Raw genomic sequence first — 24,920 nt, forward strand, 5'->3', positions numbered from 1 at the left:
CTTAAGAAATTTATTTAGTCAGAACATATGTAAATGAAAAAATAATTTAATAGTATAGAAAAGAAATAAAAAAAATTTTTTTTAGAAGATCTAGTTTTTACTTTCAAGTCTGGGCAATTTCGCACGGCTCTAATGTCGTCGCCATAACAGCCTCTACATTTCCCGGTATAACCCGTTTGGAAACGCTAGCTAGCAATTGAACATGTCGTTCCGTTCCTTGTATGTGTGATGGAATTTTTGGATCATTAAACGGTGGATCATCTTGATTTAAATATTCTTTCAATGTATCGTACGGAATGCTTCGCGTGAATGGTGGTTCAAATACGATATTTATATCATTCAAATTGATCATTTCCGTATAACTTGTGCAATTAAAGTTTATATCTGGTTTTTTATAAACTCTAAGTTCGATTGGCTCGTCAACATCGGTTCGATAGCGTAGAATTTTTTTGATGGCACAGTCGCGCTTTTCTTTGCTATCATCAAACAACATTGATAAGAAGATATTTTCCGAATGCGCATAATATGAATTATCTTTAATTACTTGATTGACAATTTTGCGTAAACGAGGTTCTAGAAATCGTGACCAACCAATGAACTTGAAAAATAATGCACTGCCGTACACGACAGAGCTGTAATACTTGATATTGAAGTACATTGGCACATAATATTTAATTATAAATTCAACCAGAATAAAAAGAAAAAACATAGGCATTTCGCTGATTTTTTCATGTAAAGTGCAAAACGGGCGATTTTTTGAAATGTTTGTATGGTGAACACCCAGGGGGGTTCCAGGGGGTGTGCCACTGGCATCGATGGGTCGGGCCTCCAAAGTTAGTGGGGGTCGGTCATACACTTGGACTCGATTGGAGCACTCTAAATGGGTCAAAGTGGGATTTTTCAAAATTTGCCCCTACCCAAAAGTTCGACCCAAATTGGGGGACATCAGAATTCGTTTTAGAGGTATGGTTCCTTCGGCAAAGTTTCTTATTTTGATCTCTAGAATATGATTTTCACAGAGCAATGGGCGATTTTTTTGCCTCCCCACAAATCGACCCGGCCTAATAATCATGTATTTAAAATTAACGAATTAATTAAAACTTGTGTAAAGTAATTAATAATTAATCATTAAAAAGGTGCTAATATCGGTATTTAATCATTAAACGGTTATCCAAAAAACATGCTTTAATTAATAATCATTGTGAACATTAATCACTATTTAACAGGTTTGTTATAATTGAATACGTACTCTCTTTAATGGTTTACAATATACAAATAAAAGTTATAATATTTTGTGTACTTTATTATATTAAACTGTCGAAGTCAAATAAAACAGGGCATATATAAATCGTTTTGTACTTGGTACAAGTGTGGTCATTTTCAAACTAGTTCGGCTTCAGTCAGGAAATTCTAGTTGTAAACTAGTATTTTTCCTGACTAGTTTGGGGTTTCACTGCAGGGTACATATGAAAAAGCATCCGAGACGTGCAAAACGCCATCCGCGCAGTAAAAAATTCTTCATTTTAATACGGGCGTATTTGAATTGAATATTTCCATTATACGTGGTGTAGTGTTGATTTAAATACGAACATTTTTAAACGGTAATCAAGTACAAAATTTTAATTTTTACAACGCGTTTTTTTCTCAGTGTAGACATTCCAGGTGCCTATTGCATAAACGTGACAGGTGCGACAATTGTCGATTTTTCTATAAAATTTCAGAGCCTGAATTGTCGACATTTTTTCTGTTTCATATACGCTTGTATTAACTGTGATTTTTTTTAGAAAGCGACAGTGACAATACTGGAATATTGTCGACAATGGTGCTGACAATTGTCACTCGGACAAAATTGTCACGACAATAGCGACAAAACTAAATAGCTCCGTCGGAATCTTTTCACACAAGGTGCATCAATACAAGGTGATGTTGATTGAACAGCTGATTGCATATTTTTGTACAGGAGAATGTCATCCAAGACGAAATGGCGCAACTTTAGGATGTCAACAAAACGAATTGACGAAAATTGTATCCTATTCCGTTTCGTTTTGACATCTTGATGTACCAAAAAGCAATGACAAAATACACGGGACTTTTACTTATATACAATTGCCACCACCTTGTATGGATGCACCTTGGTTTTCACAGGAGAATTTTGTAAATTTTTTTATGGTAATTGCGCACATTTTATCAGTTTTCAATAACTTGAATATTTCTTAAAACTAAAATAATGCAAATGCAATTATTACATATGAATTACATAAAAATTTCTTATGACAGGTGACAATTTTACAACGACAATTTTAAAACCCGACAATGATAATTTGTCACTTTTTCAATGGAATTGAAGCGGTGGTGACAATTGTTTTTATGAAACAAAACAACCACCAATCTGTCGAATTGTCACTGACAATACGAAAAATGCCTGTCGTTCCAAAATTATCACTGTCACTTTATGAAATAGGCCCCATACATTTGAAAAAAGTATCATTGATTCGAAATTTTTCTAATATTTTCAAAAAACACAACTTCACGAATTTCCCACACGAATTCCTAACTTCTAGCACTTTACTTTTTTCAAATTACTTTCAGTATAACTCAAAAACTTGCTGTTAAAATTCATTTCAATTGAAGGAAGTTCCGCTGATAGGATTAATAACACTATACGGCAAAATCAAATTTTTTTCTGGGTTGATATTTCCAAACCAATTTTTTTTAAGAGCTTGAGTCATAGGTAAAACAGTGACTTCTCCGTTTTTCGAAGTTGGCCTCCGAAATCGAGATATGGGCCTTCGAAGTTCGAAATAGGATCTTTGGTAAAATATTATATTAAATTATTACATGTAAATAACTAAAAACCTAAAAATATAGGCGTAGTACTCCTTTTGCTCGTATTTAAATGGTATACAAATTTTTTTGTGCAGACTTATATTACAGGTGCTATAAGGGGTCAAAGTTCAGGTCTTCGAAAAATTAATTTCCTTATATTTCAAAAAATTTTGAACAGATTTTTAAAAAATTTATATCGTTGTAAAGGTGATTAAATCCGCTTACCTTCGATATGCATATTTGTATACTTCGTGTATCAAAATTTTAGAAAAAGGACATTTAAGAGAAAAAATACCTTTTTTTATTAAAAAAAAAATTTTTTAAACAAAAAAATTACCAACCGATTTTTAAACAATTGGTACCGTTGTAAAGGCGTTTAAACCCCCTTTCTTTTGGTAGGCATATTTGCATACTTCGTATATACAAATTTGAGAAAAACACTTAAAAGGAAAAAATACCAATTTTTTCTTATAAAAAATATTTTAAACGAATAAATTACTAATTAGTAATACAATTGAATACTTTATTTAAACAAAACAGAAAATTACCTTTAATTTTATGTATAACCTGTTATGTAAAAAATCAAAAACCATGGCGTTTTTATATTTTTATATGCCTTAGACTTCTGTTACATATACTTTCGCTTTATTTTTAACAGGGCTGTGGGTGAACAGGACTAAACACTATTAATTATTTGTTTTAGTTAAATACGGTATTCAATTGAATTACTAATTAGTAATTTTTTTTTATTTTTTTTATAAGAAAAAAATTGGTATTTTTTCCTTTTAAGTGTTTCTCAAATTTTTATATACGAAATATACAAATATGCATATTAGACGAAAGGGGGTTTAATCGTCTTAACAACGATGCCAACTTTTTTAAATCTGTTAGTATTTTTTTGTTTAAAATATTTTTTTTTACAAAAAAAGGTATTTTTTCTTTTAAATGTGTTTTTTCTCAAATTTTTATGTACAAAGTATACAAATATGCATATCAGGAGATTTAATCACCTTCACAAAGATACCAATTGTTTAAAAATCGGTTAGTAATCTTTTTGTTTAAAATATTTTTTTTACAAAAAAAGGTATTTTTTCTTTAAATGTGTTTTTTCTCAAATTTTTATGTACGAAGTATACAAATATGCATATCACAATAAAGAGGGTTAAATCGCCTTTACAACGATATGAATCTTTTAAGATTCAGTTCAAAATTGTCTGAAATATTAAATTTTTCATTTTTCGAAGATCTGACCTTTGACCCGTTATAGCTCCTGTAATATTAGTTTTCACAAAAAAATTTATATACCATATAAATAAGAGGAAAAGGCGAACCACGTCTGTATTTTTACTTTTTTTGCTTTTTACGTGCAATAATTAAAAATAATTTTTTACCAAAGGTCCAATTTCGAACTTCGAAGGCCCATATCTCAATTTCGGAGGCTAACTTCGAAAAACGGGGAACTAACTTTTTTTTACTTATGACTCAATCTCTTTAAAAAAGTTAGTTTGGTCCAATACCCAGCCGAGTGCTGTACAGTGTAATATGAACGGCGTTAATTTACCGTAAAGTATGACAGCTGTTTCTTATTCATCAATTACTTACTAAATTTTATTGCTTGGTATGGTATGCAAAAAATTCTCGTCTTTAGACAGAAAATCCCGTTCTCTCTTCTGGTCATGAAATCCCCAAAAAAGAGAGAAATCCCGCAAACTGGCAACACTACATTGATCTTATTAAAAAAAAAAAAAAAATGTTCCCCAAACTTAAAAATTTTTAAATCCGATTTGGATTTGCATGAAAAACCAGACGGACCAAAAGTCACTAAAGAGTTTTTTTGGTAATAAAAGCTATCACCGAGGTTTTCTGAATTCACGGTGTTATCGGAAGCATTCAAATTTATTTTGTATCCTGATGTGACTTCACTTGATCAACTGAACTTGTTTAAATTTGATTGGATGAAAACTGAAGATTTTTAAAAGCAGCTGATTGAGTTCCGGTAGAATTCAATACGGACTAAAAACTTTGTCGAGTTGGAATCAATCGAATTAGAAAACCCATCAGCCAATTTGAGCAAAAATGTTATCACTTACTAAAATTTTGGAAACTTGGAATTCAATTCCAGACACGTTAGCTGCCTGCAGAAGCTGGTGTTTGCTAATATTATGCATGTAAGTCCTCATCACTTACCACCCAAGGTACACAGCCACGCTTAATTCGTTCTTTTTTAAATTTTTTGTTCGATTTAATCATCAATTTATGTCCTCAAGGACGGTCATGATTTCTCGTTGGCAAGTCATGGTTATATTGAATATATCTTTGGAAATAATGGCACGTATTTGTATAGAGGTTCGCCGGCCCTGGCCTCACTAAGCCAGTTCTTCAGAAGCCAGTGAAATGAAAAATAATGTGACAGTGGACTTGAGTAAGATAAGTTAAACATTTTTTTGAAAATTGTTAGCAGCACAAGAAGTATGGATGAGTTTGATAAGGAATCAAAAATGATTGAATCCTAAATCATGTACACTGAGGGAAAAAAATATTAAAATCAAATAGAAACGTAATTGATCTTACTATTAATCATTTGTCGGACCCGGAAGAATAGGACCACTATAACATATAGCTCCCATACAACTGATTGTTCAGATATGCGATTTTTTGTTATAACTACTCCATCTATGCAGCTAGAAACATGAAATTTCGCACTATTTTCACTCATTATCAACAGAAAGTTTACAGTAAAATTAACAAAGATCGGGTCACTATAACCTGTTTATTGCCCCCATACAACTGATTGTTCAGATATTGGGTTTTACTGTAAAATTCCTTTATTTAGACTTTATCTCTTGTACCACTGATTGTTCAGATACCAGTTTTTGCGATATATGTATCTCCTTTATGTAGGAAGCTAAACTCATTAAATTGTGTTACCGGTTTACGTACCGATCACACAGCAGTGAAAATCACTTAGATTGGTGCTATATAAGGTATATCTTCCATACCTCTGATTGTTTAGATATGATTTTTTATATATGTATGTATCTCCTCTATCTATGCCTGCTGTGAATATATAAATTTATTCAAATGCAGTAATCTGTTAAAGTAAAATTTTCAGATGCTCATGAAAGGTATGAGAAAAGCATAGCCGAAGACAGCGCTGCTCTTACTTGTTTTTACTATGCTTTATTTCCCTCAGTGTAACTGGTTACAATTGTTTGTTTGTTCATGAAACATTTTCAGTTAAAAGAATGTTAGTGAATAAAAATATATCTATAGCATTCTTTTTATTCCTCGCTAACACTAAGATAATTCAGTATCTTAACTCTAGATTACAATATTTTTTCACTTGCTTTTATAATATTCCAATCGCCTAATTCATATAGTATGGTTACATGCTCAAATAATTAGGTAGGTACATGTTTAAAGCAATTTTCGAAAAAACTGTAATAGCTTCATCATCCCTATATCGATTTTCATTTCCCAAATATCGTTTCGCAAGTGTTTAAATTTAAGTGGAAGTTGCCTTAAGGCGTACTAACGAAATCTAACTATTATACTATTTTTGTATCCTTACAGATCGACTGCCCCTTGAAGGTTAAAGTGGGATCACAACGAAAACCGGCTGGGTTTCAGTCGCAATTGGTTTGTTTGACTACGGGTCCAAATAGAAGAAATGTTCAAGTGACATCATTATGCATTAATTCCAATTATGGACTGTAAGTGGAAAATTTCGCTTTCGCCTTCACATACTTAGCCCAAAATATGGCAATTTAAATCAATATTTTAAAAATATAAGTACTAGGGTGCTTTTTTTCGGCGACTATTTTCTTTTTTGACTCCCAAATTTTGAGAGAAGTATCTAAAAACAAGTTCCCTGAAAATTTGACCCTTAATATAATTAATAAGTGCTCGACCAAGGCGTGCAAAGATTTCAGGCGTTCAAAATACACGTAAACTTTGATTGTTTTTCTTCAAAATTCTATATCTCAAGTTGAAGTAGTGTGGAATTTTCATTGATTATTGAGCTAAATTGTAGAAATTGTTGATCAACTTCAAAGCCCAGTATCTCAAGAAATATCGATGCTGGTGATTTGGTGTTCAAAAACTTTTTTGTAGGAAATTGAATGGCCTAAACGTTTGTCATTTGTAATTTTTCTGTAGATCTTGTTATTTACGAGATAGGGTAAAAAACGGGATTTTCATGAAAACATTGGGTTTAGTGACCCGTACTACATCGCTGGTGGGAGTTAGGGTTACGTCGCAATGGAGAGCGTTCAATTCTGAAGAAAACCCATCACTGACCATGATTATACCATAAAATGCCCCTGAGCTATAGAATTTTGAACAAAAACAATCAAAGTTTACGTGTATTTTGAACGGGAAATCTTTGCACGCCTTGGTCGAGCACTTAATATTAATATTAAAGGCTCAAATTTTCAGGGAACTTGTTTTTAGATATTTCCCACAAAATTTCGAGGTGGGAATAAAAAAAAAATTGTCGCCGAAAAAAGGGTACCCTAATGCATACACATACTATCGGGTGAGCTTACCTTTTCGGAGTCGTAACATTTTATCACGTCTTTATCAACTTGCTTTCTTGTTTATTTAGATTTCAGTATTATTAACAGGGAACAGATTTTTAGGACCTAAAACCCTATAAAAAAGGCAAAATAAAATAAAGAAATAGGCAGTAAAACGCACTAGAAATCGCAAAAAAGGCAAAATAAGGCACTAAAAAGACAAAAACCGAAAAATAATCAAAGAATACATTGATATTGGAAATGTTTATTTTACAAGTAAAAAGAGAAAAGTTATGAACTAGTTTCATTATATAAAAAATTTGTACTTTGAATATTTGACTATTTTCTCCTTTCGAGTTTTTAACTCACAAAACTTTAATCTTTATAGTTGTAGTAACATTGAACTACAATTTGCGTTTTGAAGTTTTCTGGCAGCATTTTCATTAGATTTTCGCGAATAAAAGCCTTGAATGTACTAAACGTGCGCTCGTCGTGAGTTGATACAAGTGGCGCCCAATTTAAATATGTAACGTTTAAGACTTTCATATTATCAGGAATAAGGGCTTTATTCTTGTCCTTTATAATTAAAGGTAGAAAAGGCAAAAAAAGACAACATCAAATGTGTATATATGAAATCAGGGAAAGCTAAATAATGGACATTCTTAATCGAATGTACTCTATCCCTTTAGCAGAAACAAGGCAATTTCCATAAAATCCGTTCCCTGATTATTATAGAAAAAGTTAACGAGTCAAGACGCAATATACTTAGGATATGTAGTATATTTAGTATAGAACGTAAAAAACATAGAACATGCAAAACTAGCCTAGACATATGTATACCCCCTTAATATTATATGTTCTCTGGTACATAGCAGGGTTGTTGCGAATATTCGCATTCGCAACCGCGGAGCTTCCGCATTAATTTTAACATTCGCATTCGCAATAATAATGCGGAGCTTTTGCGAATGCGATTGTTGTGCAAGTGCACCGATACAACGTATATCTGGCAAACAAAATGACAAATTGTAGTCAATATTTTTTGCCTGTGGTCGTTGCTGTATTTGTGTAAACAAAACTGGTCATATGTCATAATATTTATCAAAATTGATAAAAATGTCTTTAAACAAATTATTTCTTAAGCTGTATAACCGAGCTAGTTATCAAGTTCCCTCTTCTACTTGACCTTTGACGTATGTCAAAGAGAACATAGTCCTTTTAATAATATATATATTTTATTTTCTCTTCTTTAAATACCTGCATTGGTTTCTTTCTTTACTATGATTTTTTTCTTGGACCAATCTTAAAAAAACGACTAGACATAAAAGAAGAAAATGTGCACTGTAATTTTAAACCATTTCAGATGGGGCTATTTGGGGAATTTATTTAAAGCAAAAATTTTAAAAACAGTAATTTTGTTTACTTTTGTGAGCGCGAGTTTCACCAATCCTTCTATTCGCAAATAGTTAGTAGCAAAAGTACAATATTTTTCACACATGCTATCCGGTTGCTAGTTTTTTTCAGTTGTTCAAAATAGCCCAACATATTTAGTAGAATCTAATGACTAATTTTAGTACAATATTTCGTAAGAATAACTTAGGGGGGGTCACCCCAAACACCGACCCACGATTGTAATAGATGTTGAGTTATCAATTGAGTTGTCAAAATGGTGGGTTGGAAAAAACAAAAAATGTCAAATAAAACTAACGTAATCCAGAGCACCACCTCGAATGTCGGGACTTCGCGCCACGTGGACCATCAGGCTCCCAATCACACTATTGTGTAGGTGCGCTCATATTGCATACATCTTTACATATGTAGGTACTAAACACACAGTACATACATATCTAAAAGAGAGTTCATCAGCACGTCCGCCTGCGGGATTTTCCTTTTTTTTTGGTTTTTCCATAATTAAGTCAGAACCTAAGTTACAAAAAAAAAAAAATATATATATATATATATATATAGATAGCTATATCAAAGAAACCACTCTTGGGCTGTACTTTGCAGCTCAATGTAAAAAAACATAAACAAAAACTTGGAATTTTAAATAAGTTAACCTTTATATAAATTTTGCCTCAAAAGTGTGAATTACTTAAACTACCTAAAAATTTAGAGTGCCTAATTAAATATGTTATTAAATCTATTTACTTAGCTAAGATCAGCATTAGGAAAAATCCTGCTTCTTTAAACTGTCTTGAACTTTAATCGGAGTTAAACTAAGCAAAAAATAAAATAAAAAATAAAAAAAATATATCCTAAATATTTGAGTTTTATAATATAGTGCCCCCTCTTAAAGTTTTTAATAGGGACACGAATTTCGATACGATACGATACCATATCGATACTTTTGGCATTCGATACCGATATTTTCTACTCGATAGTTTTAAAACGATAGGGGAGCTCACGTTGAGTAGCATTTTAGGTGTAAAGTTGCTACGTAGCAATCTACCACATGTTTTGTTTCTCTTCCAACAACAAAATGCGTGCTAGATTGCTACGTAGCAACTTTACACCTAAAATGCTACGGAAAACGAGTACCGCTGATATTTTTTGGAATCGAGTACCAGAACCCTAGTATCGTATCGAATGTAATAAACTCACTGTTCAATATTATTGCATAGTCTTTTACTTTCCTACTAACATTTGCAGCCCTGTAGTGTTGTACTGAACATTGAATTGTTTTACCTTTTGCAACCCTGTAATGACAACTGAGAACTGTATTTTTTGTAATAAACTCTCTTGAATTCTGAATTTTTAAAGAAAAGACACGCGGTTTTTTCATTTAACCTTAATTTTATAACAAGGTTCGTATTACTATTAATGTCTTCGCAACACTCACATTACAAGGATAATGTTATTAACAATTCTTCCCGATGTAAATTGGGCTTTTAAGAGCAGAAATGTGTAATATAGGCTGACTTCCAAAACGTACCAATACAATGTTTGGATACTGTTCTACTGCGGTATTTAAACTGTTTGTGTTTGCAGAGTTGCGAAACATTGCAACATATACATTGCATATTTTGAATATTTAGTAAAACAATGATCACCATTTCGATATTTTCCATATTTAAAACCCAAATGGTAACTAAAACCAAACGAAGCATCAACTTTGTTTTTGATGCGCTGATTACTCTAGCGATACGTTTCGATAACTTTTCGGATGCGTTTCGGAAAAGTATACATTGTCAAACAATTGTAGTTTGGCGTTATGGAACATTAAACTTTGTACGTATGCAATGCAATTGACGTTTTGGATGTCAGCCATAGTTAGGATTGCATGTGGTGGAATTTGAACCCGCGACCTCGGTGTTTTAAGACAACACCTCAATCTCTACGTGTTGTTACACAATATGTTAGTGTTTGACCGAGATTATGCTCCGATTTGTAAAGTGCGCCTTAAGTTCTAAACACATTAAAAACGACGAGCTACGGGCCACAGCTTCCAATTTGTTATCTTCATTGTCTAAACGCTTTGTCGATGGCGACATGATCTTTTTGAATGCGTCGGCGACATCATGAATTTGTACGAGTTTGACATAAAAGAAGAGTAAGAACCTTATCTGTCGCTGGAAAAATAGAAATAGATCTAATCTGGCGACAACCACAGTCGTCGCGTAGCCCGGTCGGCGCCAAAATAATTATCTACATAAGAGTTCGTGTTAAAATAATTTGACAGCTATGGTCCATAGCTCGTCGTTTTCATTGTGGTCGGGCTATTAATCCCTACAGTCCCTACAGTTTTATGTCGACTTTGAACGGCGATTTTGTTTTAATTTTTTTCATTTTCAAGTTTTGAGCACGGTTAGATTACACCACAGCGGCCTATATACGAGACCCAAGAATGATAGAATACAAGATTGCGCCAATCGAGCTGAGAGCAACTGGCCGTGACGTCAAAATATACCAGAATGAGAGAGCATGACGAACTGGACAAGAAAAAGAAGAAGCATCGAACAAAAGGCAGTATTGCCAAGTTTTGAATTTGAAAAAGCACCAAATTGGTGTATTTTATGGATTTTATATGAATACATAATTTTATTGTAAGGATGCCGATTTAAATTAATAAAAATCAATGTTTCTTGCACAACGGTCGATTTCTTCTGGCATGATTGAAGGTGCTGCACATATTTCGTTGTCGCTTATGATTGTCACTGTGCCATGATTTTGTTTAAATTTTTGTAAAATTGCTTAGTACACTTACGATTGCTATAAATTTTGCTTCCATTTTTTTAAGATTTTCTAATTTGAAGTCTTCAAACTAAAAACAAAAGCACCAAGCGCAAAACTCAAAAATTTTCGCTTTTTGAATACCCACTAAATTTGGTGCGAAAAGCATCAAGTTGGCAACAGTGAATGTAAACAAAAGTATATGTGACCTGGTCTACGAAAAGGGAGCTTACGTGCGAAAACTAGTTTTCTGTGAAAAAGCTGTTAAAAGTAAGCAACTCGTTTCGTCAGTTTCTCATTATCTCGTTAATTGTTCTCCGCGCCGGACGTCCAGTAAGTGTTGTTGTTGGTCGGAATATTAATATAGTTCATCGTGTAAGTTGCTAGTGTGGAACATTTAAAAATTTAAAATTTAAAAAAAATTTTTAGTACACTTCTAAGCAAGTTAGGATTTTCTGCTTTTCACCACGTGAAAAAGCATCTCATCTTCCATCCGAATCAACCAAAAAGTGAAAATTGATTTTTTGACACCTAAGCCCCCTTTCCGTAGACCAGGTCACATATTATGACGTCAGCGATTGGGTGGATGCTGTAAAATCGACGAAGAGAGGGTTAGCGGTCCGCGAATGGCGCGACCTTTATTTTCTGGATCGTGTACGAGACCTACATTCATATAAATTTTTTGGATTTTGGTATCGATATTTGGAATATCGAGTCTTTTTATTCCGATATTAGTGGGTATCCGATATTTTTAAAGCGATACTTTAAATGAGTACCATATCGATACTTTCTGTTCGATATCGTGTCCCTAGTCTTTATACAACGCCACAGGCGAAACTAAAAGAGTGCGTAACATCCTAGCGGCATTGTGAGTAACCAAAATACTATAATTAGGTTTGAAGTAAATATGTACATTTGTATGTAAAAACACATCATAGCGGACAATTTGTATAATGTGCATACACAGCGTTTCTTTCTGTTAAGAACCTAGCTGCTGAAATATACATATACTCTCCGGCCACCGAACATCTCACCAGGCGCCTGCTGACATCGATCGGGACGAGCAATGTAAGTTTGTCAGTTTCTCTCAATTACATGTGTATGTACATATGTAGATATTTATATCCATTGATTTTTTTGTTTACATAAAGAGATTACATACCTTATTTTCGTATTTTTAACCGACTTCCAAAAAAGGAGGAGGTTATCAGTTCGTCGGAATATTTTTTATTTTTTTTTTTTATGTATGTTACCGCATAACTTTGGACCACGTCAACCGATTTCGATAATTCTTTTTGCATCGGAAAGGTAGTGTCTCAGAGGTGGTCCCATCTGGTTAAGATCCGATCAGCGGATCATGAGATATATATATATATATATATTTTTTTATATGGGAGTTGAAGTCGGTTTTTTTTTTTGTTAAAAATTACTTGTTATTACAACGCTTTTATCAACTTGCAATGTTGTGGCTCCAGAAACTTTCAATGTTGTGGATCCAGAAACTTTCAATGTTGTATGTCCGACACCATAAAACCTTTGCTTTGCAAAGTTCCTATAAAAAAGTCTAGTGCATAGGGCGACATCTGTAGTGAATAGGGCGATGTAGATGACATCTAGATGTCGCCCTATGTACTACGTTCGCTACAGCGGAAATAGGCGACACGCCATTTCTTTAAAAGTTCCTATAAAAAGTCTAGTGCATAGGGCGACATCTGTAGTGAATAGGGCGAGGTAGATGACATCTAGATGTCGCCCTATGTACTACGTTCGCTACAGCGGAAATAGACGACACGCCATTTCTTTAAATAAAATTAATTGGTGCTCGTTTGTATGTACATACATATGTAAATGCATGTGTGTGCACCTTTCTATTAATATCTTTGAATTATTTTAATATCTATCGCACAATTTTATACAGACAAAACAAAAAAGTAGAAAATAAATAATATAAAAAAAAACTTTTTAATATACAACGCTTTTATAAATGGACTAAAAAGTAGAAAATAATATTTCTCAGTCCCATAGAATTTGTTTTGATAACTTTTGATTTTGAAATTTTAGCAAAAGTCGTTATAAACAACTTATGAGATTGAAAATGAAAAGCGTGGGGCGCATATAATAGCCACCTGAATTGATATGAAGGGTAATATATGTTCATATGTATGTGGATATATGAATAACGACCGCTTAAAATCGATCTCAAATTTGTACTGTCGCTGAAGAAATTTTAGGTCTATGTTATGTAGTTTGCTTATTGTCTATTAAATATAATGCTTTGTATTGCATGCGCCCCACGCTTTTCATTTTCAATCTCATAAGTTGTTTATAACGACTTTTGCTAAAATTTCAAAATCAAAAGTTATCAAAACAAATTCTATGGGACTGAGAAATATTATTTTCTACTTTTTAGTCCATTTATAAAAGCGTTGTATATTAAAAAGTTTTTTTTTAATATTATTTATGTTAACATTGAATTTTGGTTTTCATTCATGTGCACCATGCGGATAAGGTGACCCGATCTAAATATTGCTCATCTGTAGTACTAAATACCTAAAATTGTATGATGTAGCTTAATTATGTTTAGCTGTAGAAGCTTGTGTATGGAGTTATGAATAAAGAAATCTATGTAAAATTGTAATTGGAACCAACTGAAACTCTAAATAGTTTTATATTGTGAGAAGATGTGAACCTTGGGTATGCAAATTGGTTGGGTTCGGCGATGCAGTAAAGTATCTCTCATTGGTGGGGTAGGGGAGAATGGAGCAGCGAGTGTGTGGCTACTCCAAGGGGTTGGTCGAAAAATTTTCATTCCATGAGATGTCTGTCTGTGTAAGTTAAGTGTGTATACTAAGAGAACTCTCGTGTTTTCTGTCGTCCGTTTTTTTTATAGATATGTGCATGCATTTTTTTTGTAAAGTCAATGCCCTGCATCAATGTGGTGAGCAAAATCTACCCCCATCCGGCGAGCTAAGGACCAGGCTAAAGCGAGCATGCACAGCTCATCTACAAGCAGTATACATAATATGACTTGATTACAAAAATGGCGTCCAACGTGGGGCCCGGTCATATCAACTTTCAAGGGGTTTCCATTCAATAATACAACTTTTAAAAATACGTTTTATGAGTATGGAATAGGCGTAGATGAGGGCACTTCTTTATTGGCCTACCGACCGATATGGCTTCTTATGCTGACATTTAAATTTTGGAATTAGTATAACGATTTGTTTTTCTATCTAACCAGGGTTTAGGTCAACAATGTTTCTAGTAAGTCTAAAAGAGGATTGTGTGTCTATCGGAATTATATTATTAATATATTATATTAGCAGCGAATCCCTTAAAATAATATATCAGTTTTTGGGGGAATGGTTCAGTCTATGAGGAAAATCAGATGCTCTCCTATTTGTGAAGTAGATTCCCGTGGACTCGAACTAGTCAGATGCAAAGCTAACCTTAGTTTTGTACTTCATATTTTTGAAAATCTAGATCAAACCCAGTAGTCCTGTTCGCAGACCTAAGGCAATGACATCATAATCCCACAATGGTTACAATAAAAAGTACTTATATAAATTATAAACACGTATATACACAGGGAATACATATAGTGAATCGAATGCATTTTAAACTTGCTATAAGTAGGCAAAAATAACATACTTAGTATTGAAGGTTTCAGGATATTTTTTTTGCATTTTTTTAGGGTTTCGGTTTATTGGGAACATGCCGCTTCGTCACAGCACCGAAGATTTGCTTCTGCTTGGGAATCCAACTGTGGCTTGCGGTATATGTAAGGAAGAGATTCCAGAAGGTCACCTTTCAGTTACACCCTTTCAGCACCCTCGAAAGGAGTTCTCGTGAAAAAACGGCATTCACTGTACCTATTAGAACGCACTATCAGTATACAATAATGCTATTTGATCTATGCAATGCTCACCATACAATGTGCAGACTAATGGACCGCGTAATACCATATAACCCGAAAGAGAAAGCATTCGTATAACTGGATAACCTTTTGTTAGTTTCGGAAGATTTCGAATCGCGTCTCGAGCTGTTGCTGACCATATTGGTAAGGCAGGTCTCACTATAAATATAGCGAAAAGTAAATTTTGTTTGACAGAGGTCCGGTATCTGGGATACGTAGTGGGGTCAGGAATGCTAAAGACAGACCCGGAAAAGGTATCCGCGATAACTAACTATTCAGTTCCAAAAACAGTGAAGCAGCTTCGTAGGTTCCTTGGAATGATGGGGTGGTATCGCCGATTTGTGTTAAACTTTGCCGAAGTTACCCATCCACTTATCGAACTCCTAAAGAAATCTAAATCATTCGAATGGACAGACGAAGCTCAAATATCATTTGACTTGATAAAATCTCGACTAACATCGGCACCCTTTTTAGCGAATCCAGATTTTAAAAAACCATGATTCAGTGGGACGCAAGTTCGCACGGCGTAGGAGCGTTATTAGCACAAAAAAATAATGAGGGTGCCGAAATACCAATAGCCTTTATGTCGAAAAAGTTGAACAGGGCACAACAAAATTATTCGGTTACAGAAAGAGAGTGTTTGGCAGCTGTGTTAGCCATCAAAAAGTTTAGAGCATATGTAGAAGGACAAGCTTTCACGGCTGTAACTGACCACGCAAGTCTGCGATGGCTAATGAGGCAAACTGACCTAATAGTGTAAGAGCTGGCTACGCATTGGAAGGGGTCACTCGGTAAAGTAGAAATTTTAACATTTACAGGTTCGGTTGTTACCGATATAGCGAGAGGCAGGCTCAGAACTCTCACTGGAAGTATAAAGTGAGGGTGGGGGGTTAAACATGCAATTTTTTTTTTTCGAAAAATAAGTAATGAGGTAAAGTTCTGAAAATTTGCAATATAATTGGAGACAATATAAGAAAGTAGGGGAAAAATTGTCAGAAGTCTAGGCGGAAGTTAAAGTGTCGTCAGACGACGCTAATGTTACAAAAAATTAGGTAAAAATTTGTCACTAGGTAAACTTCTGAAAATTTATATACTTATTCTGTAATTCAAAATGAAACTATTTGCAAATTGTCAGAAGTCTAGGTGGAAAAATAACGGAGATATTCCGATAGTAAAGGCGTCGTTGCTCCAATCGATCCATCATTATATCTCGTATTTTTGTATTGTATTCAGAATTTTTAGAAAAAGTCTAAGTATGCAGTTTCATAGCCCATTCAATTTTAGTAAAATAAATAAATATTAGTAAAAAAATAAGTAGCCCAAACTGAGTATATAAATACATACATATGTATGTAATCGAACATGTGTTTTTTTATTAAATAAAAAGTGGATTGTTTTTCATTATAATTATATTCGAGTAATTAACAAAAACGCATATTTTGAAACTGTGTAGTTTTTTATGTAAATGCATAAATACATACATATAGTCATTCTGCAAAACCGCGTAATTTATTGAACTTAAATGAATTGTGTTCTAATAAACCGATATTTTGGAACCTACCTACGAAATTTCAACGAAATCCGACAAGATTTGATGAAAATATACCTATTTGTTAATAAAGACGCATATAAAATCTGTAGTTTCCGGAAAACAAACAACAGCGTTGAGCGACCTCTAAATCTTGTTCAAATAAGCTGAAATTTTAGAATGAACTTGTCTTCCCTATTATCTTCAAGAATCCGAACGTTCTCAGTCGAAATTCAAAAAGTTCCAATTTTGACTCACCCTAATGTATATAAGAGGAGGCAAAGTCGGAGATGCTAGCCAAAAGAAAGACAAAAAAAAAAGAAAATATATCTCACTTCATTTCTGTAAGCAGCTCATAAGCATTTTTGTTTTTGTCAAACACTGCAGCATATGCATGTACATTAGGGTGGTCCAAAAATGCAGGTCAAAAAGTAAAGTCGGAATTTTTTAAATATAATAATAATAATAGATTGGCGCTTATACATATGTTAGTGTTTGGCCGAGGTTCTCCTCCGATTCGTGGCGTGCGCCTTGATGTTGACACAAAGAGCGGAGGGACCTACAGTTTTACGCCGACTCCGAATGGCGATTGTATTTTTATGAGAAGCTGTTTTTCATGGCAGAAATACACTCGGAGGTTTGCCATTGCCTGCCGAGGGACGACCGCTGTTAAGAAAAAACCTTTTTTTCTATATTTTTGGGATGTTGCTTTCACCAGGGTTTGAACCCGGGTGCTGCGGAGTGGCAGCGCGCACTGCTTACCACTACACCACCACAGCGGCCGATTTTTAAAATATACCCTTATTTTTATACCTTTCATGAGCATGAAATGGTTTTATAACTTTGGTCCGTTGTTTGTAAGTACCAGAATAAAAAGAGATAGACCCATTAAACTGCATACTTAAATGATCAGAACGTCGAGATGAGTCGATTTAGCCATGTCCGTCTGTCCGTCTGTCTGTCTGTCTGTCTGTCTGTCCGTCTGTTTGTATGCAATCTAGTCTCTCAGTTTTCGAGATATCCGGATGCAATTTGGTAGGTGGGTGTATTTTTATAATGTATTTATCATTTGTCGGAACCGGAAGAATCGGACCACTATAACATATTGCTCCCATACAATTGATTGTTGAGATATGAGATTTTTCGTTATAACTTCTCCATTTATGCAGCTAGAAACATGAAATTTTGCAATACTTCCACCCATTATCAACAGAAAACTTAGAGTGAAAATTACTCGTGTCACTACAACCTATAGCTCCCATACAACTGATTGTTCAGATATAAGGTTTTTCGTTATAACTCCTCCTTTTAAGTAGCTAGGAACATGAAATTTTGCACTGTTGTCACTCATTATCAAAAGAATAATTTCAGTGAAAATGGCGAGGATCGGGTCGCTATAACCTATAGCCTCCATAAAACTGATTGTTCAGATATGAGATTTTTTGCCATAACTTCTCCATTTATGCAGCTAGGAACATGAAAATTTTCAACGTTTTCACTCATTATTAACAGATTACAGTGAAAATAACAAAGGTCGGGTCATTATAACATATATACCCCATACAACTGATTGTTCAGTTATGAGACTCCATTTATGCAGTTAGGAACATGAAACTTTGCAATACTTCCACCTATTATCAACAGAATACTTACAGTGAAAATAACAAAGATCGGCATATAGCTCCCATACAACTGATTGTTCAGATAAGCGATTTTTTGTTATGACTCCTCCATTTATGCGGCTAGAAACAAGAAATTTCGCACTATTTTCACTCATTATAAACAGAAAGTTTACAGTAAAATTAACAAAGATCGGGTCACTATAACCTTTTTATTGCCTCCATACAACTGATTGTTCAGATATGGGGTATTACTGTAAAACTTCTTTATTTGGACAGCTAAAACCGATACATTTCGTAAGCTATTTTATAAATAATAATACAGAGTATACTTAGAAAATCGTCCGTCAAAATCTATGCTGTATAAGCTTTATCTCTTATACCACTGATTGTTCAGATGCCAGTTTTTGCGATATATCTCCTTTGTGTAGCNCCTCCTTTTAAGTAGCTAGGAACATGCAATTTTGCACTGTTGTCACTCATTATCAAAAGAATAATTTCAGTGAAAATGGCGAGGATCGGGTCGCTATAACCTATAGCCTCCATAAAACTGATTGTTCAGATATGAGATTTTTTGCCATAACTTCTCCATTTATGCAGCTAGGAACATGAAAATTTTCAACGTTTTCACTCATTATTAACAGATTACAGTGAAAATAACAAAGGTCGGGTCATTATAACATATATACCCCATACAACTGATTGTTCAGTTATGAGACTCCATTTATGCAGTTAGGAACATGAAACTTTGCAATACTTCCACCTATTATCAACAGAATACTTACAGTGAAAATAACAAAGATCGGCATATAGCTCCCATACAACTGATTGTTCAGATAAGCGATTTTTTGTTATGACTCCTCCATTTATGCGGCTAGAAACAAGAAATTTCGCACTATTTTCACTCATTATAAACAGAAAGTTTACAGTAAAATTAACAAAGATCGGGTCACTATAACCTTTTTATTGCCTCCATACAACTGATTGTTCAGATATGGGGTATTACTGTAAAACTTCTTTATTTGGACAGCTAAAACCGATACATTTCGTAAGCTATTTTATAAATAATAATACAGAGTATACTTAGAAAATCGTCCGTCAAAATCTATGCTGTATAAGCTTTATCTCTTATACCACTGATTGTTCAGATATGGGGTATTACTGTAAAACTTCTTTATTTGGACAGCTAAAACCGATACATTTCGTAAGCTATTTTATAAATAATAATACAGAGTATACTTAGAAAATCGTCCGTCAAAATCTATGCTGTATAAGCTTTATCTCTTATACCACTGATTGTTCAGATATGGGGTATTACTGTAAAACTTCTTTATTTGGACAGCTAAAACCGATACATTTCGTAAGCTATTTTATAAATAATAATACAGAGTATACTTAGAAAATCGTCCGTCAAAATCTATGCTGTATAAGCTTTATCTCTTATACCACTGATTGTTCAGATATGGGGTATTACTGTAAAACTTCTTTATTTGGACAGCTAAAACCGATACATTTCGTAAGCTATTTTATAAATAATAATACAGAGTATACTTAGAAAATCGTCCGTCAAAATCTATGCTGTATAAGCTTTATCTCTTATACCACTGATTGTTCAGATGCCAGTTTTTGCGATATATCTCCTTTGTGTAGCAAGCTAAACCCATTAAATTGTGTTACCGGTTTACATACCGATCACACAGCAGTGAAAATCACTCAGATTGGTGCTATATAAGGTATATCTTCCATACCTCTGATTGTTTAGATATGATTTTTTATATGTGTGTGAATATATAAATTTTTTTAAATGCAGTAATCTGTTAAAGTAAAATTTTCAGATGTTCATGAAAGGTATGAAGACTTCGGCATAGCCGAAGACAGCGGTGCTCTTGTTTTATTTTGAAATCAAAAAATATTTGGAGGTTGCTCCACGCGCGCAAATTCTGCCATGTGTTTTATATGGGGAAAAAACAACTTTTCGTAGAAATGGTATAGAGTTCTCAAAAATCAATATTTTTCCATCGGAAAACTCTGTTTATCTGCAGGAGATTCCCAGTAATAATACCCCATTGTTTAGTTAAACATTCTTTCATCGCAACTATACTTTATATGCCAGCCAAAAACCCACAAAAACCCCGAAAAATGCAATAGGGGGAACAATAAAAAATCGTTAGTATTAAAAAATGGTTAAATAAACAATTGGGTATTATTATTGAAATTCTCCTGAAGAGAACCAGGGTTTTCCTGAATTCTATACCATTTCTATGAAAAATTGTTTGTTTGCCATATAAAAATACATGGAAAACTTTGAGCCCTTTGAGCGAAAATAAAAAAATAGGGGTATACTTTTTTCGATATAGAACACTCTTAGGGCCGTTTGCACCATGTCTAGTTAACGCTAACTGGAGGTACATCCTTCAGTTAAGCACGTTAACTGCTTTATCGATCACATGTTATATGATGGGTGTCGATAACGTCGATAAAGATGTTTAACTGGGAGTTAGAATTAACTAGACATGGTGCAACGGCCCTTAGGGGGTGAGAGTATTACAATTACGACTCTACTGTTTTTGGACCACCCTAATATACATACATATGTACATTTGGAAATGCACTTATGCAAAGCAAGAATTCGCATGAATTTTAGTTGATTAGCCGTCGCCGCTGCTTTCTTTAGAGTAGGGATGGATGCCCAAATCAGCACATATGTGTCGCGGGCGACTGCGCGTGCAAAGCTTTGCACAGCGGTGCTGGGCAAGCGCGGAAGTAAAAAGTTATCGGTAGGGGAAAACGAAGTCAACAGAATAGTGAGATTGTATGTGTGACAGTGATGGAAAATGAGTGTGCATTGTGCCATTTTCGGCCCTTTCGGAAGCAGCCGGCCCCTTCAGCACAATCGTTGATTTTCGGCACTATTTTTGAGTAACTCAATGTAACTAATAAATATTTCGTTCGGATCCGCAGTTAAAAATATTTTTTTACATTTAATCGTATGTGCTTAAACTGATAAATGATATAAACATAGAAACGCAAGCAGAAGAATCTCGCTTCCACATTCTGCATATGCGCTTAACATTTTTGTTTAAACAAATTTGTCGAAATTTCATCTCTAAAGCAAATATTAAATATCATTTAATATATACTTTAGATTTAAATAATCATTTTTAGTGGTGGGCGAGTCCGAGATGTTTAAATGATCGAGATAGTACATTCAATTCGCGTAGATTTTTGAGAACTTTTTTCGTTGAAGGTGTTGAAGCTTAATTTAAAATATTCGAATAAAAAACAACAACGCTACACGCGCATTCATCCATTTAATACAAAATGCGAACGTTCGTTATATGGAAGAGAGTGCGCAACACCGCAAACAGAAAAATTAAAAAAATCAATGGTATTTTCTAGACACTTCAAACTTGCACCTTATTATACTAGAATGAATGGGCTACAAAAATGTTAACCCAAAACATGTCTACAAATTCTGAACAAAAACTGTGAAAATTTGATGAAACTTTGTTGATTTTTTTCATTCTTTCAAGTTTCGATTTATTTGCAAGGTTTTTGTTTGATAATGAGCTACAATTTTATAAAAAAAATAATTAAAATTATTTAAAAAAATAAAATAAATACCGGGTGACCGTGTAATTTTGTCAAAGATGAAGACAATGATGATAAAACATTAATACACTATATAGGTCAGTTCATATTAATGAACATAAAATGAGATCACTATCGATAAAATGGAAATCCTCAAGGGAAATTTATAATTTCAACGCATGGAATTTACATACATTTTTTTACTTTCAACCCCCGAATTGCTTAATTACTTCTATTTCTGCAGGATCGCCATTAGGTAAATTGCATTTCCAAAGATTTTTTCAAAATAAATAGCGATGAGGGATATTTCACCCGCCGGTGATAAGAAATCGCAATCACCATAACGCACATCACTAATATTACTGTTCACGATCACGTTTACATTCAATATTACAATTCATAATTTCGTTTTGTAGCAAATATGAAATATAGGTATATCCATTTACTTAAATGTAAACGGATTAAGAATCAAAGTGCTAGAAGAGATTTGAGCGTTTGGTACAAAAAGTATTTTTGATGTTGAAATTGTACTTAAAATCGGCAAATTGTACTTTTGTACATTTTAAAATTAATTGTACTGAAAAAAGTACAATTGTACTTAAAATATCAACACTGTTTCACTGGCGCTGTACTTGCTGCAGCGATGCCAGATTTGAGCGTACCCAATTTTTTACCGATAATAACTCATGCGAGGGATTTGGGTATTGGGCATTTTACAAGCCTATTAGGAAGTATACATATCTGTGTTCGTATAGAATAGTAGCTTATGTCGGAAGACTGGCTTTAGTATAATGAACCATTCGCAGCATACGATTGCGAAAGACTCACTGGCGCCGAGTCGTTGAATAACTCTTGGAAAATAAACGTAAAAGACGGTAATGTTAATGGCGATGCTTGCAAGTCAATATTCGTATAACGTTTCATAAAAAAATTCCTTGTGGTTTAAAGAATATAGGAAATGGTACATTTTACTAAAGCCAGCCTCCCGACATAAGCTACTATTTCATACGAACACAAATATATTCGTCTACAAATAATGTTGATTATTTTAATTAAGTCCTAAGATAAGTTTGTGAAGCTTATCAGTGTTCTATGTAAGAACCAAAATTCAATACCCTCGCCAATTAGAACTTTTGCTTTAAAAGAAAAATATACATAGCGCATTTACTCAATACTTGGTCTGGCATCACTGTTTGAGCATTGATGTGCTCAGCTCACTGTTTCCAAGGTCGTGCATTTTGCACTAAATTTAGTGCTTTTGGGAAACCAAAAAGCCAAAATAATTGGAATTCAATTCTTGGTGCGGTATTTATTGATGCTTTTTTAATTTAAGCACACCGAATGCATAGGTACATATGTATGTATGTATACACTATACACTAATATTCTACATTAAGATGGAATTCATTTACTGAATAAAATGTGAGGAATAGGTAAATTAAATATGTTTTGCGTTTTTATAAATGTATTGAAATTAATTTGTTAATAAAAACGTGAGGAAATGGATATGTAGTTATATACTAGGGCTGTGCGATTATTCGATTACTCGAGCAAGTTGGTTAATCAATTATTCGGTTAATCAATTACTCGAGTAATCAAGATTTTGATTACTCAAAACGATGATTAATCGAGTTACTTGAAATATGATTACTCAAAAAAAATAATTTTGCTCGTTAACAGAGTTTGCTTTGGAAAATGCTTATTTTCTTTTTTACATTCTGTATATGAAAAAAATTGTTTGCTTTCATTTTTGAAAACAGAAACGTTGTTTTCAAAGTATCAAGGAACTTTAACTACTTTATACATATGTAAAGAGTTGAAATCTTGATTACTCATTTTACTCGAAATGTTGATTAATCATAAAGCAAATTACTCAAATATTTTTGTTTTTGGTTAATCAAAAATCTTGATTACTCGAGTAACTGAACTTTTGAGTAATCATAATTTCCAATTAATCGAATAATTGAGTTATTTAATTTATGATTAATTAAAATTTTGAGTAATCAATTAATCGCACAGCCCTAGTATATACACTTTTTACTGAATCAAAAAAGTTATTAAACATGATAACAAAAACTTGGCGCTTTTGTTTTGGAAAAATTGGCTTTTGCCTGTGGCCTGATGCCACCGTGGCTCAGTTGTCGCAAAAGTGCACATCCCTACACGCATTTTTATTTGAAATAAGTGTGTAGTGGTTAATATATATACGATGCCATCTCCGTACAGCTCACTTCACCTCGCCTAGCACGCTCGCGTGCTTGCAGTTTGCCCGCGACGTCGACTGCGTGCACCTCTGCTGTGCATCCCTACTTTAGAGTGATGCGCGCATTTCCATTTGAAAAATTTGAGCATTGCTGCTAACGCATTTTTTTTTCTAATTCAATTTGGTTCTACTTCAGTTTTCTTCTGTTGTTCTATGCCTATCGTGCAGCATTCGTTCGTATGACAAAACTTTTCGTCAGTGCAGCAGTTAGGGATGTCAGTGCCAAAAATACATCAATGTTTTTCTTTGATTCGTTGCATCGAAATGTACATCTATATTTTTCGACGCATCGAAGGGCATACATCGATGCATCGATTTGCATGGGATTTTTTAGATAATGTTTCACAACAAAATATGTTATAGGCAAAATTGTACAAAGCTAGAAATAAATTACTGCAACTGAGCTAATTATGTTTCCAACGGAACTTTTTGGAGCCATTTAAATTTTTTGGTCAAAGTCCATACATGGACCATTTATACATCGCGTGGA

The 24,920-nt window shown here is 33.7% G+C and overlaps 1 protein-coding gene across 9 annotated transcripts in view; it reads left to right on the plus strand.

The window, feature by feature from the left end:
• The window catches only part of LOC108371389 (syntaxin-binding protein 5-like), a 552,451-nt gene that overhangs the window by 348,601 nt on the left and 178,930 nt on the right, over positions 1-24,920 (plus strand). For all 9 annotated transcript variants that reach the window (XM_017626982.1, XM_017626947.1, XM_017626939.1 and 6 more), the window contains one exon: positions 6,400-6,539. In XM_017626982.1, coding sequence (XP_017482471.1) covers positions 6,400-6,539 — 140 coding nt within the window. The remainder of the gene's footprint in view (positions 1-6,399; positions 6,540-24,920) is intronic.

Source organism: Rhagoletis zephyria, unplaced genomic scaffold (assembly GCF_001687245.7).
Source record: "Rhagoletis zephyria isolate East Lansing unplaced genomic scaffold, Rhagoletis_zephyria_1.1 Rzeph_scaffold_00068, whole genome shotgun sequence".
In the NCBI taxonomy this organism is placed as follows: domain Eukaryota; kingdom Metazoa; phylum Arthropoda; class Insecta; order Diptera; family Tephritidae; genus Rhagoletis; species Rhagoletis zephyria.